This window comes from Aythya fuligula, chromosome W (genome assembly GCF_009819795.1).
Source record: "Aythya fuligula isolate bAytFul2 chromosome W, bAytFul2.pri, whole genome shotgun sequence".
NCBI lineage: Eukaryota > Metazoa > Chordata > Aves > Anseriformes > Anatidae > Aythya > Aythya fuligula.
The window spans coordinates 17,054,457-17,070,626 of NC_045594.1; the positions used below are offsets into that span (position 1 = coordinate 17,054,457).

A 16,170-nucleotide genomic window follows, 5' to 3' on the forward strand; every position below is an offset into this window, starting at 1 on the left:
AGTCACATAATCTCAAAAGTTCACTTTGAGTTTAGGTAAAGATTACTTAGTGGTAGCAGGCTGGAAAGTCATATAGCACACAGGTGTTTACACCCCAATAGTGATTAAGAGCAGATATTATAGACATGGACCATAGATAGCTTTCAAAGCAAAATAATACAGTACATAAACTGTATATATAAAATCAAGCAAATCACTAAAAGTAGTAACATTATAAATAAGCTGCAGAGGATCACAGAATTGTAGGGGTTGGAAGGGACCTCGAAAGATCATCGGGTCCAACCCCCTTGCCAAAGTAGGTTCCTTAGAGCAGGCTGCCCAGATAGGTGTCCAGACGGGCCTTGAATATCTCCAGAGAAGAAGACTCCACAACCTCCCTGGGCAACCTGTTCCAGTGCTCCGTCACCCTCACCGTGAAGTTCTTTCGCATGGTGGTGCAGAACTTCCTGTGCTCTATCTTGTGGCCATTGCCCCTTGTCCTATCCCCACAAACCACTGAAAAGAGGTTGGCCAAATCCCTCTGTCTCCCACACCTCAGGTATTTATACACATTGATGAGATCCCCTCTCAGTCTACCTTTCTCCAGGCTGAACAGACACAGGTCCCTCAGCCTTTCCTCATAAGGAAGATGCTCCAGGCCCTGTATCATCTTTGTGGCCCTCCGCTGGACTCTTTCCAGGAGATCCCTGTCTTTTTTGTACCGGGGAGTCCAGAACTGGATACAGTACTCCAGGTGAGGCCTGACCAGGGCAGAGTAGAGGGGGAGGATCACCTCCCTTGACCTGCTGGCCACACTCCTTTTAATGCCCGCCAGGATCCCATTGGCCCTCTTGGCCATGAGGGCACACTGCTGGCTCATGGTCAGCCTGTCATCCACCAGGACCCCCAGGTCCTTCTCCTCAGAGCTCCCCTCCAGCAGGTCATCCCCCAGCCCGTACTGATACATGTTCCTTCCCAAGTGCAGGACTCTACACTTGCTGTTATTAAACCTCGTTTGGTTTCTTCCTGCCCATATCTCTAGCTTGTCGAGGTCTCGCTGAATGGCAGCGCAGCCTTCTGGCATGTCAGCCCCTCCTCCCAGCTTTGTGTCATCGGCGTACTTGCTGAGGGCAGACACTATTCCCTCATCAAGGTCATCGATGAAGATGCTTTTCTGCAGAGAAGCAATACCCTTTATGATTTATTATTTACAGCCATTTCCCACACCCACACACTTTCCTGACAAAGAGCCACATCAAAAAAAGTTTTTTTTCTTTAATATATTTTTAATTGTATACTAAAGTTCAGTAGAGATGGGGTTTTGACTGCATACAAGTTACTCAAAAATTGGATCTAGGCAGAGATTCATTAGCAATCTGACATATTTCAAAGGATAAGTTTATTCAATCAGGCCACAAAAATAATATTGTATACAAACAGTAACTAAGAAGAGCTGCAGGTTCAAGGGGTTTTCAATTACAAGTTTTGAGAACTCATTAGGAAATAAATTCAAATATAAGTCACAATATAAAATAGCGGTTCCATATAGCTTTTTCGAGTTTTAACTTAATTCAGAGTGACACTTGGTTCAGTTTGCCTCGTTCTTTGAAGCTTCATCAAAGTTTTCAACAAGATCTAGAAAAATAAACATTGATATTAGAGTTTGATCCGCTTCTGCTTTGCCACACTTTTTTTTTCCTGAAGTTCTACCTCATATCAAGCACTTAAAAGGTTAAAAAAAGAAGTCATCTTAGAAAATACAGATCAAATAACGTTTAAGAGCTCCAGGGTTCATTCTTTATGCCAAGAAGTTTTAGAATTATGCATTATAATGAACCAACTACTATCATTTAACTTTACTATACCCACAACTAAGCAAAGTGATACTAACAAGGCAGTTTCTTCCCAGCCTTCTTATTGAAGATGAAATAATTAACTTAGCCATAGTTATTACTCATCCACAGGACAAATGCTACCTCAAACCAATGGTTCACCCAGTCTCACAGTGTCTGAAAACAGATATGTAACCCGTTCAAATTCTGTAACAAGAAGTGACTAGTCAATACTCCTTCTGTCCTTGGCTTAACCTTATGCTACACATGTTCTCTCTCAGAAAATCACTTCCTTATCCTCCATTTCATGTTCGTTCTTACCTGGAACTTCATCATCATCTTCACCAGTAGCAAGTGGTGCTTTCTCATCCACAGCTGCAAGAGCAAGTAGTTTCAAATCATTATTCAAGCTCACCATAGGCATCTTGATTACAAAGTTTTTTGTTTTGGTTTGTTTTTTTTGGAAAACATTTGCTAAGAGTCTGAGTTAAGCTGCAATGCTCTAAACAATTCCCCTGCTAAATAAACACAACTAGCCTAGGAAGCTCACATTCCCTTTGTTACTGATCATGCTCAAACTCTGGAAATGCGAAGATGCATGCTAGAAACAGTTTGCTAGTTACTATCCTGTACCTCGAGCCATTGAGCACTTTGTAGCTGAAAATGAACCTCTGACTACTCAGAGGTTCTCAAAGCTTACTTATTTTACAACATCAACAATTTATAAGGAAAAGAGATGAGTCCTTATGATCCTTGGCCTTCAAGAAAAATTAAGGTGTAATTTTGAAGCTGCAGGCAGACAGCTATAACTAAAGGCTCTTAAAGATCATCTTGTTCCCTGGAAAAGTCAGAGGAATATGAAACTAGATGCACAATTTTACACTTAAGCAATTGAGGTAACCACGTGTTTTGGTCCACATCTCTGCAAACTCAGTCACTATTCCCATTTACTGAAGATACTGGGACTTAAACATGTCCAATGTAGCAGGCCAATTAGTATCTGTGAAACCGTGGCACTCTAATGCTAGGAATAGTTAACTCAGGTCCCTGGGTGCCTGTGCCACTACTACTACTGCTATTTTTAGTAGTACTACCTAGGTTAAGCTATCCCACATTTTCAATCATCTCAGTCTATTCTAATTAATCCTTCCCAGTTTTCAAGGAAAACATGAGGAAAGATGGGTTTATACCAGACTTCTAAAATCAGGTTACAGTGATTTCAGAGAACTAGGACAAATCAATGCAGAAACTTTGGTCTGAAAAAGGGCTTGTGATGAGGTCATCACTAACTCTTTTTGTTTTTAACAGCAGAAAGCTGGTACCATGTGTAGTGGGTTTACGTGGCAAGGTTTTGGTAGCAGGGAGCCATAGGGGTGGTTTCTGTGAGAAAGATCTAGAAGCTGCCCCATGTTTGGGAAGGGCCCCATTGTTTTCCAGATCTGAGCCAATAAGCGATGTTGTTTTGCGCCTCTGTGAGAGCATATTTAAGACAGGGAAAAAAACGCTGCGCCACACAGCAGCCGGGAGAGTCAAGGGAGTGAGAGAACAGCCTTACACATGCCAAGGTCAGTGTAGAGGGAGGGGGAGAGGTGCTCCAGGCGCCGGAGCAGAAGTCCCCTGCGGCCTGTGGTGAGGACCATGGTGAAGCAGGATGCCCCCCTGCAGCCCATGGAGTACCACGGTGGAGCAGGGTTCCACGCTGCAGCCCATGGAGGAGACCACGGTGGAGCAGGTGGACCTGCACCGACGGAGGCTGCCGCCTGTGGAAGACCCCTGCCGGAGCAGATTCCGGGCCGGACCTGTAGCCCATGGAGAGGAGACCACGCAGGAGCAGGTGACCCGGCAGGAGCTGCTGCCCGTAGGGGAGCCAGGTTGGAGCAGTTTTCTCCTGAGGGATGGACCCCATGGTACGAACCCATATCTGGAGCAGTTCTGGAAGAGCTGCTGCCTGTGGGAAGCCCACGCCGGATCAGTTCATCAAGGACTGCATCCCGTGGGTGGGACCCCACAGCACAGGGGACGAGAGTGACCGAGAAGGAGCGGCAGAGAAGAAGTGCTGTAGACTGACCATAACCCCCATTCCCCCGTGCCGCTCGGGGGGAGGAGGTGGAAGAGGGTGGATGGGGGGAAGGTGCTTTTGTTTTTTTTTTTTTCCTTTGTTTTCTCACTTCTCTCGCTTGTTAGTTGTAGGCAATAAATCTTACTATCTCCTTATGCCGAGTCTGTTTTGCCCGTTACAATAATTATTGCGTGATTTTCTCGTCCTTATCTCAATCCTTGAGCCCTTTTCACATATTTTCTCCCCATTCCTCTTTGAGGAGGGGGAGTGAGAGAGCGGCTGTGGTGGAGCTCGGCTGCCCACTCGAGCGGAACCACGACACCATGTTATTTCCTCCTAAGCTGTCTGCATTTTTCTCTCACCCCTAAAACCAGACTAAGTTTCCTTTAGCACCTACAAATACAGTTATCTCAGATACTTCACTCTTTTGATGTCAGGCTTCCAAATCTAGCAGACAATGCTGAATGGAAAGTTTTGTACAACTACTTCAACATCCACCCGAAGTAGAAAAAAATAGCCATTTACCAAGTCATACAAAAGGAAGCACTTTAAACAAGCTTCCCTAATACTAAAACTGCACAATTCAGCTTATCCAGAATATACCCATTTTGTTATGAGAAGAGAGATCTTAGTGGATCATTTTTAATCCTTCAAGTTTTCTTTCTTTCAAGCCCTGCTACTATCACACAGAAGCTACAGAGATGACATTAGGAAGGAGGGACCTGAGCTGCACAGGGAAAGAAGCAGTTTACCACCTCCTGAAAACTACTTCTAGTGGGATTTTTTTTCAGTAGGAAGTTAACAGGAGGGAAGTAACATCAACTTTAGGAATGGAAAAAGAGGCTGTCTTTGCCGGCAACAAAGCACAGAAAGAAGTGTAACAATCAAGTTCATTACTACCAAAAACTGGACACCTTGATAAGCTTCTTCATTTTCTCTGTGTTTCGGAAGTCCATTCCTTCCAAGGTATGGAACAAAGTATTTGAGAACAGAAAGTGGGAAGATCCTACCTGCAGGACATGAGGAACGTTCCCAAGTGTCTACAAGCCTTTTTCCTCCCAATTCTTGACCTGTAGCAGTACCACCTTTTCCAAACACTACATACTTAAGTTTCTCCTCTACTTTTCCCACACAATTCTAGAGAGAACCTGAATGTTTGTTCTTTTAGTAGTTTAAGGATGGAATAGGAAGTTGGCATATCCAGCTTAATGTTCATACCAGTCCTGTTCTCTACACTGTCCTACACACATACAGAAATTATAACGCTTTCATATAAGAACTGTGTAATTCCCTCTTAGCTATCAAAAAGCCCACACAAGAAATACCTTCATCATACTTGTGAGGGTGCAAAGCATTACCAAGATGCCCGTCCTCAAGTCACTCAAGTTTCCATTCAAAGTGGAAAAGACAAACATATTCAAAATATATCTTTTAAGAACTTAATTCTTCCAGAGTTAAATACGGTAGCCACATCAAGAAGTAAACTACCATGAAATCAACTCTAGCAACAACTTTCTAGACCTAGAACAACTGCAGGATATACTGAGAAACAAGTGCATCTGCTTTACTGTTATATGCTTTGTTGGATTTGAGCTATACATAAGATCTGAGTTCCATTTCTTTATAATCACGTTAAAATACGTTTGCAGAAAGTAGGAATGCACTGAATTTCACTGCAGCTATACAAGCAAGCCTACGAATGCATTTCATGCTGGTAGCAGACAAGTTTCAACTTACATTGCTTGGGTAGGGCTTCTGCCAATCTCCTCAGGCTGGAGAGACTGTCAGCTCCAAGCTGATTTAAGATACTAGGAAGCATTTCTGTCAGCTGCTTTGTCTCAGCATGGCCAGTAATAGTGAAAGTGTTAGCAGCCAGAGATGCCTGAACTTTAGGGTTATTGAAGTGAATGACTGTTCCTTGGTTGGTAAACATATTTACCTGAAAGAAAAAAAAAAATCCAATACATTTCGAGCAGTTTGACGTAATTTTTCAATTTAACAGGAAACTAGCTGAAGTTCCTAGAGCTCAATAAAGACTTACTAATATACTTAAACAGACCAGATTAAGATATTACTTACCAGAAAATTAATATTGATACATTTTATATTTCTATATAGAAAATCATTTTTCCCCTTTGAAGCATTTACCTCTTCAATACCAGAAATATTGTTGACTCCCAGTTTCTTCAAAGAAAACTGAAGTTTCTTGTCATCTCCTGTAGCTGTTCTGTGGACAACCTTCTTCTTTCTGCGGGCAGTACCCTTTGCATAAAGTAAAATAAAATTAGTATTTAAGTAGTTCTTCACAAACTAATCCTCAGAGCCACATAACTTCTCTGCAGTCATCTACAAATCAACTTAATATACACAGTCCCATTTCTGTGTTATGGCACACACCACTCCACACTTCCAACCACACTGTAGCAGTCTTTCCCTTCCTATAAGGCAAGCTTTGCATGCTCCTGAGAAGCATGAAGTTTTTAGAAAGCAATGAACTAGAGAACCTTTATTCCACAATTCTCATGGGAATTCTGCAGCATCGTACTTAGAAAAGAAAAATTGCAAGTTTTCCCTCAACTGTTATCATAGGCATAAAACCAAAGACTGAGGACAGTCTTCTTTAATTTCTAAGACCAACCTTCTATGATGACATGACTAGCTGGATGGACAAGGGGAGAGCAGTGGATGTTCTCTACCTTGATTTCAGTATGGCTTTTGACACTGTCTCCCATAACATCCTCACAGACAAGCTCAGGAAGTGTGGGATAGATGAGTGGTCAGTGAGGTGGATTGACAATTGGCTGGAGGGCAGAGCTCAGAGGGTCATGATCAGTGGCACTGAGTCCAGTTGGAGGCCTGTAGCTAACAGTGTCCCCTAGGGGTCTGACGCACTGGGTTCAGTGACATTCAATTTATTCATCAACAACATGGATGGTGGAACAGAGTATACCCTCAGCAAGTCTGCAGATGACACAAGACTGGGAGGAGTGACTGATAGCCCAGAGGGCTGTGCTGCCATTCAGAAGGACCTTGACAGGCTGGAAGGTTGGGTGGAGAGGAACCTCATGAAGTTCAACAAGGGCAAGTGCAGGGTCCTGCACCTAGGAAGAAATAACCCCGAGCACTAGTACAGGCTGGGGGCTGACCTGCTGCAGAGCAGCTCTGCAGAGGAGCCTGTGAGTCCTGGTGGACAGCAGGCTGGCCATGAGTCATCAATGCGCCCTTGTGGCCAAGAAGTCCAATGGTATCCCGGGGTGCATTAGGAAGAATGTTGCCAGTAGGTCAGGGGAGGTGATCCTGCCCCACTATTCAGCCCTGGTGAGGCCTCAACTGGAGTACTGTGTCCAGTTCTGCCCCCAGTACAAGAGGGGCATGGAGCTCCTGAAGTCAGTCCAGCGGAGGGCTACAAAGGTGATAAGGGGACTGGAGCATCTCTCATACGAGGAAAGGCTGAGAGAGCCAGGCCTGTTTAGTTTGGAGAAGAGAAGACAGAGGGGATCTTATCAACATATGCAGATATCTGAAGGGAGGGTGCACCAAGAGGATGGGGCCAGACTTTTTTTTTCAGTGGTGTCCAACAACAGGACAAGAGGCAACAGGCACAAACTGAAGCACAGCAAGTTCTATCTGAACATCAGGAAGAACTTCTTTTCTGTGCAGGTGACAGAGCAGTGGCACAGGTTGTGGAATCTCTTTCTCTGGAGATATTCAAAACCTGCCTGGATATCATCCTGTGCAACACACACTAAGTGACCCTGCTTGGTAGGGGGGTTGGACCAACCTCAACCATTCTGTGATTCTGTAATTTGTCTTTAGATCAAATGAAGCTAAGATGTGGAAGACTACAACACAGAAATTTAGTCTTTTGTCTAGAAAGCTTGATGTAGATTCCCTGTTCCCTGACAGTAATGAAAGAAATGGCTTCATTCATGTACCTTGACTACCACACAAATCAAGCAATACAAGGCCTATGTTAAATTGGTCTGAACAAAAGACTTCTCAATAAGTTCTTACAAATTGTCTTGAATCAAAGGCTATGTAGGAACACATGCCTCTTCCCCCACATGCACACCTTTACCTATATTACATAGGGATATCAAGATTCAAACAATCTCAAGTTAATTTGAAGTGAATAGCTGCTGCTTTTATCTCCGCAAATTCAAGCTTCTGAAGATCACAGGATTTTAGTAAGCAAATTCTACCCTGATCAAGCTGAGACATGCTGTTCACACCCCTCTACGTCTGTACTGAACAACGTGGGTACAGCAGACCAGTCATTTGCCAGTCTTCTAAGAAGGTTTGGAAGAGAAGACATGATGTTTAGCTGTACCAACACCCTATACAAAAATCTCAAATTACACATAAGTGCAATACCCCTCCACCTAAATATAATATTTGGCTTGTAAGACCTGAAGCCTCGCTATGTCATGAAAATTTTTCAGCAGAGAATGTGCAGCCTTTCCACACAAGGAGAAATTACTCTTCCCCCTTAGCTGATTACTTTGAGTGTGGAGGAGGCAATCTCCATTTATACGGTGACTTTGTCACAAAGAATTCTAGTAATCATTTCCAGTTATAAAACCAACAAACAAAAAACCATCAAGCTCAGACATTCAAAGTATTTCACAGGCCAATTTCGAAGCTGAATGGCAGCATCACCAGCATATTATAAGCATCACTTAATGTCTCTAGAAGACATATATTGAGCATAGAGTTGTAAGAGCTGCAACCTGAATGCATACTCTTACATGATCAATGACAGAAACGTGTTAGAATACATGTCAGTAACATACACATAATCAACAATATAATAGAGTAGTTCTCTGGTTAATTAGTAACCCATTTAAAGAACATGCAAAATCATCAAGCTAGTTAAAAACTAGTTTTCCTCTGATTTAAAGCTAAGTCTCCAGCTGAAGACAAAAACTTCAACACAGAAATGAAAGCTACTTGAGACTGTCAGTAATAGTTTTGTTGAATAGTTCTTATTCCAAAATAACACATATATATTTCCTCAAATATATAAACTATTATTAATGAGTCCTTGCTAAAAAACTCAAACCGTAACTTAAACATTTGCTAGCATACGTATGTTCAAAGTCTTTATTTATTTTTCAGATTATAAGTGTATCCAAATGTCATGATAAAATAAGAGGATCTTCCAAGCACATTATACTTCCTAATTCTATAATAATAAGAGCATGACAAGTACAGAAATTTCAGCTGTCCTAAAAGGCAAGAAAACTGCCATGGTCAACTTAAGGATGTATGACTTGAATTTGGAACATAACCCTCTATAATTTATTATGAGAGCTATACCTGAGCTCACTTGCTCTAAGGTCTACTTTAAGCCTTAAGTGCCTTCTAACTGCCCATACGAGAACATATGCTTCAAGTCAGCTATAACATAGAAAGCTGGAAGTTCAGCTCCTACATTCTGCTTCTGCTGAACTTGCTAGAGATCACTGAAGCAGGACAGCTTCCCCTACAGTCAAGCTGAACTGATAACCCCCAGGACTGCTCCCCACCCAAGCTTTCAGGGCCTCATGTCCCAGGCCCTGCATGTGGGCAGAGACGTGCAGTCTCATAAGCCAGGAGACAGGTAGGGGAGGCGATTCCTACCTTGCCACCAATGCGCACTTGAGCCTGGAGCTTGGCAAGCTTTTCTTGATTCATGATTGTTTCTTTCATCTGCAGAAGCAACAAGAAAGCCTATAAAACAAGCCAGGAAACACCCGACACCACAAGCCACAGCAACCCAGTGGTGAAGTAAGTATGCATCATAGACTCTGCAGCCACACACCCCCAGCAGGAGAACGCCCCAGCCCCGCCATGGTGGGAGTGAGATAAAAGTCTGCTCGCGCACAGTACCTCAGCCCATAACCGTCCTCCCTCCCCCCCCCCCCCAGCCACCGCCGCCATCCCCAGACACGTAATGAACCCTCCCAACCACCCCCACGGCCTCCCTCGTACCTTCCCGGGACGAACACAGCGCTACCAAAACGAGGAAAAACACAAAACCCCCAAACCGGAACACAGGGCGAAGTGCAGCCGCGGCAGATACCGAGATGGCGGCCGGAAGGGAGGTACTCCGTGTCGCACAGCGCATGTGCAGTCATCTCCTCCTCTGCGGCGGCGGGTAGAGCTGTCACCGTCACCGCAGGAGGAGTTGGGGGTTGGTCAGGTGGTATCGTCCCTGTAGCAAATGCTTGCGGAGATCTTTAGACTCCTGCATGCCGCAGCTCAAAAAGAAGATTTATTTGTACGGTCGAGTGAGGGTGTGAGGCTAAGCCCCTGGCCCCTGGAACGGGATCGATTCTTCCCTGCGTCTGGCTCGATGAGTGGTCCCTAGCACATGGCTGTACCTCTCAGCCCCTTTCTTGCTTTCAGCACCTGTCGTTTCCTTTTGTAACTTGTCACCCTGTCTTAGAGTGTTTTTCTGCCGTCATCAGAAATCCTTCATGATTCTTGGAGTATTTATTTTTACTTCAAAAAACAAAAGCAAACAAACAAAACAAACAAACAAAAAAACATACATTTAGATGTAGTACAGAGCACATTCAGACTATGTGACAGTTACCCTTTCTCTTCAGCAGTACGTGTTTGTTTGTTTTTTTGTGTGTGTTTTTTTTTTTTGTTGTTGTTGTTGTTGTTTTTTTTTTCACAGAATCACAGAATTTCTAGGTTGGAAGAGACCTCAAGATCATCGAGTCCAACCTCTGACCTAACGCTAACAGTCCCCACTAAACCATATCCCTAAGCTCTACATCTAAACGTCTTTTGAAGACGTCCAGGGATGGTGACTCCACCACTTCCCTGGGCAGCCTGTTCCAATGCCTCACAACCCTTTCAGTAAAGAAGTTCTTCCTAAGATCCAACCTAAAACTCCCCTGGCGCAACTTAAGCCGATTCCCCCTTGTCCTGTCACCAGGCACGTGGGAGAACAGACCAACCCCCACCTCACTACAGCCTCCTTTAATGTACTTATAAAGAGCGATAAGGTCGCCCCTGAGCCTCCTTTTCTCCAGGCTGAACAAACCCAGCTCCCTCAGCCGCTCCTCGCAGGACTTGTTCTCCAGACCCCTCACCAGCTTCATTGCCCTTCTCTGGACTCACTCGAGCACCTCGATGTCCTTCTTGCAGCGAGGGACCCAAAACTGAACACAGTACGTGATGTGCGGCCTCGCCAGAGCCGAGTACAGGGGGACAATCACCTCCCTAGCCCTGCTGGTCACACTGCTTCTGATACAAGCCAGGATGCTGTTGGCCTTCTTGGCCACCTGAGCACACTGCTGGCTCATATTCAGCCGACTATCAACCAACACTCCCAGGTCCTTCTCTACCTGGCAGCTCTCCAACCACTCATCTCCCAGCCTGTAGCTCTGCTTGGGGTTATTGCGCCCCAGGTGCAGGACCCGGCACTTGGCCTTGTTGAACTTCATACAGTTGACCTCAGCCCATCAGTCCAGCCTATCCAGATCCTCCTGCAGAGCCTTCCTACCCTCAAGCAGATCGACACACGCACCTAACTTGGTGTCATCTGCAAATTTACTGAGGGTGCACTCGATCCCCTCATCCAGATCATCAATAAAGATATTAAAGAGGACCGGCCCCAGCACCGAGCCCTGGGGAATGCCACTAGTGACCGGCCTCCAACTGGATTTGACTCCATTCACCACGACTCTTTGGGCCCAGCTATCCAGCCAGTTTCTAACCCAACGAAGCGTATGCCAGTCCAAGCCAAGAGCAGTCAGTTTCTTGAGGAGAATGCTGTGGGAGACGGCGTCAAAAGCCTTGCTGAAGTCAAGGTAGACCACATCCACAGCCTTTCCCTCATCCACCAAGTGCGTCACTTTGTCATAGAAGGAGATCAGGTTCGTCAAGCAGGACCTGCCTTTCATAAACCCATGCTGACTGGGCCTGATCACCTGCTTGCCCTGCAAGTGCCGCGTGATGACTCTCAAGAGGATCTGCTCCATGAGCTTCCCTGGTACTGAGGTCAAACTGACAGGCCTGTAGTTTCCCGAGTCTGCCCTCCGGCCCTTCTTGTAGATGGGCATCACGTTTGCTAGCCGCCAGTACACTGGGACCTCCCCCGATAGCCAGGACTGCTGATAAATGATGGATAGTGGCTTGGCCAGCTCCTCTGCCAGTTCTCTCAGTACCCTTGGGTTGATCCCATCTGGCCCCATCAACTTGTGCACATCCAAGTGCTGTAGCAGGTCGCCAACCATTTCCTCGTGGATAGTGAGGGCCACATTCTGCTCCCCATCCCCTTCCACCAGCTCAGGGTACTGGGTATCCAGAGAACAACTGGTTTTGCTGCTAAAGACTGAGGCAAAGAAGGCATTAAGCACCTCCACCTTTTCCTCATCTTTTGTAACAAGGTTTCCTCCTGCATCCAGTAAAGGATGGAGATTCTCCTTAGTCCTCCTTTTCTTTTTCTTTTTTTTTTCTTGGTCTCCTTCTTGCCTCCACTTCCATTTCCTTTGCATGGGCTCAGCTTTGACCTCGGCAGTTTTCACTCCACTGCATATTTCTGGTGCTAGTAGCTGTGTCTCCCTTGGTCTTGCACAGGGCCTCATCTCAATGAGCTATCTTCACTTAACAAAATGTGCCTTGACACCTGTGCCCAGGTCCTGTCTCCTCATCTCTGCACAGCAACTCTGAAGATACCCAAATTAGTTCCTTAGGACCTAGAGTGTTGTGGTAAATTGGTTTGGCAACTACAGGCATTCAAAAATAACCTGAGCAGCTAGAGCTGCTTTAATCCCATAGAAAGTAGACAGGAATATAAATATGCCAGATTAACATCTGAGGCAAACTAGCTCTGCATTCACTGGATTCAGTGATGCTGTACTGACTGAATCCATAGAAGCGTTTGGCCTTGATATGTCCTAGAGAAACAATCTTTCAGAAATATAAACAATGCAAAACAATGTTGTCACTGGAAGCCTGGAACTGCTGCAAGTTAGAATTAATCATTTTTTTTGGTTTGATGATCAAGCAGCAGTGCTTGAATGCCAGGGAACTGGAAGCCAAAGAAAATATTCCAAGTTGGATTTGTTAAGCATGGGGTTTTATTTTAAAGCACATTAGTCAGGCAAGTTCAGTCAAAAGTCATATGTAAAATTATTAGATCTTGTGCAGGGGGTTTCTCATTTCTGTTAGCTCTTCTGACACTGTGGAAACCATACCGAGTAAAATACTGAACAGCTGAAGATGGTTGTGCTGGAGGCAGGTTATTTTTTTCCATGCCTTTCTTACTGTGCACATGCTTGCTATTAGAATCCCACAAGAAACAACTTCCATTCTTAAAATCATAGTTTTGGGAAAGCAGCTCAGAAAGAGGAAGGGGGAAATATTATGATGAAGCCTCCTTTTTCCAACTTTCTTAGTATTACAGACAATGGATTCCATGTTGTCTTATACAGTAAATAAGAGAAAGGACCCAGCGGTAATGAATAGCGTAGTCATGCTAGAATGTAGTCATGTTTCTAACCCTAGGACTCCCAATTGCAAAATGTGCACACAACCTCAACACTGCCCCTTGAATGTATTATGATAAAGCCCTTAATTGCCTGATTGCTTATTAACTTTTTCACTGAACCGCATTCATTAAATGAATTAAAGCATGATTGAAACTGGAAATAGTAGTGTGTGAAGCCCAACAGGTGGTCCTTAGAATACTGGGAGTTTGGGCTCACATTAATATGGGCAACTTGAAGAGGCCAGGCAGCTCAGGGACCACGCAGAGGCTCCTGAACAGCATGGCTGAGGCTCCCAGTGACCAAGGGACCCACAGCAGTGGAGAAAGGAAAGGTCTAAAGCAACTAAAAAACTTGTGACTAATTGTAAAGACCATAGAGACAGGCTTCTTTGAACATAGGGTGAGCTGTGATCATACCTGAATGTAGTCTGGCAAGTGAGCTACCTAGCTGAGTGCCTCACAGAGCAGTTTGGCTCCCATTAGGTCCTCCACAAATATCCAGTGGCAGGTGTTTCACACAGAAGTATTGCCTTGTTCTCCTATCCTTGACATCTGTTATAAGATACAAAACTATATAGACTTTGATCTGACTAGGTAAAGCTTGTATTTTATTTTCTCATGACTCTCTATCCCAAGCGCACCAGACAGATTGGGCTGGGGCTTTACCCACTTTAAGTGTAGCAGATAAGCTAGGAAAGACAAGCTATTGCAGTTCCCTCCTCCTAGGAAGTGAAAGCAAAACAGACAAATGCATCTCTCTGCCCCTAACACCACGATACCTCTTTTCATGTGACTTTCATACCTCATATGCCAAGTAACTTCTGCAATCAAGTTCACATTCATATCTGATTCAGTTACCTTTTAATTAACTTTTTTCTAGATTGACCATAGATTGCTGCTATTTATAAGCAACCCTGTCAGCACTCCTATGGAAGGAAAGAGGAAACAAACACTTCTCAGTTCAGGTTCCCTCCCTCTCCTGCGCAGACAATATCAGCTTTCAGGTGCACAGGCCTCCTGAACTGACTTTCACATGCACTGTTTTGTCTTGCATATAGGGGCAACTGATACTGGCACAGGTTGGTTCTCTGGCGGAGCCATGGGGCCCATCGCAGGAGTTGGGGTTGATGCAGGGACTGTCACAGGGGTTGGAGTGGCCACAGGGCCCATCGCAGGGGTTGGAGTGGCTGCAGGGCCCATCACAAGGTTTGGAGTTGTGTTGTTGCACTTCCTCCAAGCTCAAGATTGGTGCATCCCTATGAGCAAGAAGGCAAGAAAAGGGGCAGGAGACCTGCCCCTTTACTTAAAACAAAACAAAACAAAACAAAGTGTCCAGAGGAGGGCTACGAAGATGGTGAAAGGCCTTGAGGGGAAGACGTACGAGGAACGGCTGAGGTCACTGGGCCTGTTCAGCCTGGAGAAGAGGAGGCTGAGGGGGGACCTCATCACAGTCTACAACTTCCTCGTAAGGGGTTGTCAAGAGGCAGGAGACCTTTTCTCCATTAACACTAGTGACAGGACCCGCGGGAACGGGGTTAAGCTGAGGCAGGGGAAATTTAGGCTGGACGTCAGGAGGGGGTTCTTCACAGAGAGGGTGGTCGCACACTGGAACAGGCTCCCCAGGGAAGTGGTCACTGCACCGAGCCTGTCTGAATTTAAGAAGAGATTGGACTGTGAACTTAGGCATATGGTCTGAACTTTTGGGTAGACCTGTGCGGTGTCAAGAGTTGGACTTGATGATCCTTAAGGGTCCCTTCCAACTCAGGATATTCTATGATTCTATGATTCTATGATTCTATGATTCTATGATTTAGATGTAGTACTTTTGTCTTGTTTATGTTCCTGTATCCATGTTTTTTCTTCTTTCAACTCTGCCCCCCCCCCCCTTTTTTTTTTCTCTCAATCCATCTAGGGCAATGCTGCACTAAACAGCTGCTGCAATGTGGCCTTCCAGGCACAAAGCCAGTCCTTCATCACCAAAATCAAACTACGTAGACTTTTTTTCAAGGCTGTGTGTAACCACAGCCTATATGGTGATTCATCTCCTTTTATAATTTTTCCACCCTAGTTCTTTTGCTTTGACTCTGCATCCTCTTTAATGTTATCAATCACCCATATGCAACTGTTCTCTTCATGTTGAACACGCTGTTTGCACTCTCTTTGGTTCTCAGAGCTTTTCTTCTGTAGTGATGTTTTGCATCACTGAGGTCTGAACATGCCTTTTTTCTACCCTATCTGAATATATATATATATGGTACGGCACTTGGATGTGCACAAGTCGATGGGGCCAGATGGGATCCACCCAAGGGTACTGAGAGAACTGGCAGAGGAGCTGGCCAAGCCAATATCCATCATTTATCAGCAGTCCTGGCTATCGGGGGAGGTCCCAGTGGACTGACGGCTAGCAAACGTGATGCCCATCTACAAGAAGGGCCGGAGGGCAGACTCGGGAAACTACAGGCCTGTCAGTTTGACCTCAGTACCAGGGAAGCTCATGGAGCAGATCCTCTTGAGAGTCATCACGCGGCACTTGCAGGGCAAGCAGGTGATCAGGCCCAGTCAGCATGGGTTTATGAAAGGCAGATCCTGCTTGACGAACCTGATCTCCTTCTATGACAAAGTGACGTGCTGGGTGGATGAGGGAAAGGCTGTGGATGTGGTCTACCATGATTACAGCAAGGCTTTTGACACCGTCTCCCACAGCATTCTCCTCAAGAAACTGGCAGCTCTTGGCTTGGACTGGCGCACGCTTCATTGGGTTAGAAACTGGCTGGATAGCCGGGCCCAAAGAGTCGTGGTGAATGGAGTCA

The 16,170-nt window shown here is 45.1% G+C and overlaps 1 protein-coding gene across 1 annotated transcript; it reads right to left on the minus strand.

The window, feature by feature from the left end:
- Positions 1–1,262: 1,262 nt before the first annotated feature.
- LOC116501372 (transcription factor BTF3-like) lies at positions 1,263–9,968 on the minus strand. Its single transcript, XM_032206884.1, has 6 exons — positions 9,844–9,968; positions 9,493–9,561; positions 6,019–6,132; positions 5,608–5,809; positions 2,133–2,186; positions 1,263–1,614 (listed from the first exon to the last, which is right to left on the minus strand). The coding sequence occupies exons 2-6, from the start codon at positions 9,559–9,561 to the stop codon at positions 1,568–1,570; spliced, it is 486 nt and encodes a 161-aa protein (XP_032062775.1). The 5' UTR covers positions 9,844–9,968; the 3' UTR covers positions 1,263–1,567.
- Between the last annotated feature and the right edge of the window lie 6,202 nt (positions 9,969–16,170).

Bases quoted from the DNA above. Each gene is read 5' to 3' on its own strand.
- LOC116501372 (XM_032206884.1), bottom strand. From the start codon at position 9,561: ATGAAAGAAACAATCATGAATCAAGAAAAGCTTGCCAAGCTCCAGGCT. The intron at 6,133-9,492 runs GTAGGAATCGCC...CTTTATGCAAAG, and splicing joins AAGTGCGCATTGGTGGCAAG to GGTACTGCCCGCAGAAAGAA. The intron at 1,615-2,132 runs GTAAGAACGAAC...TTATTTTTCTAG, and splicing joins AGATGATGATGAAGTTCCAG to ATCTTGTTGAAAACTTTGAT.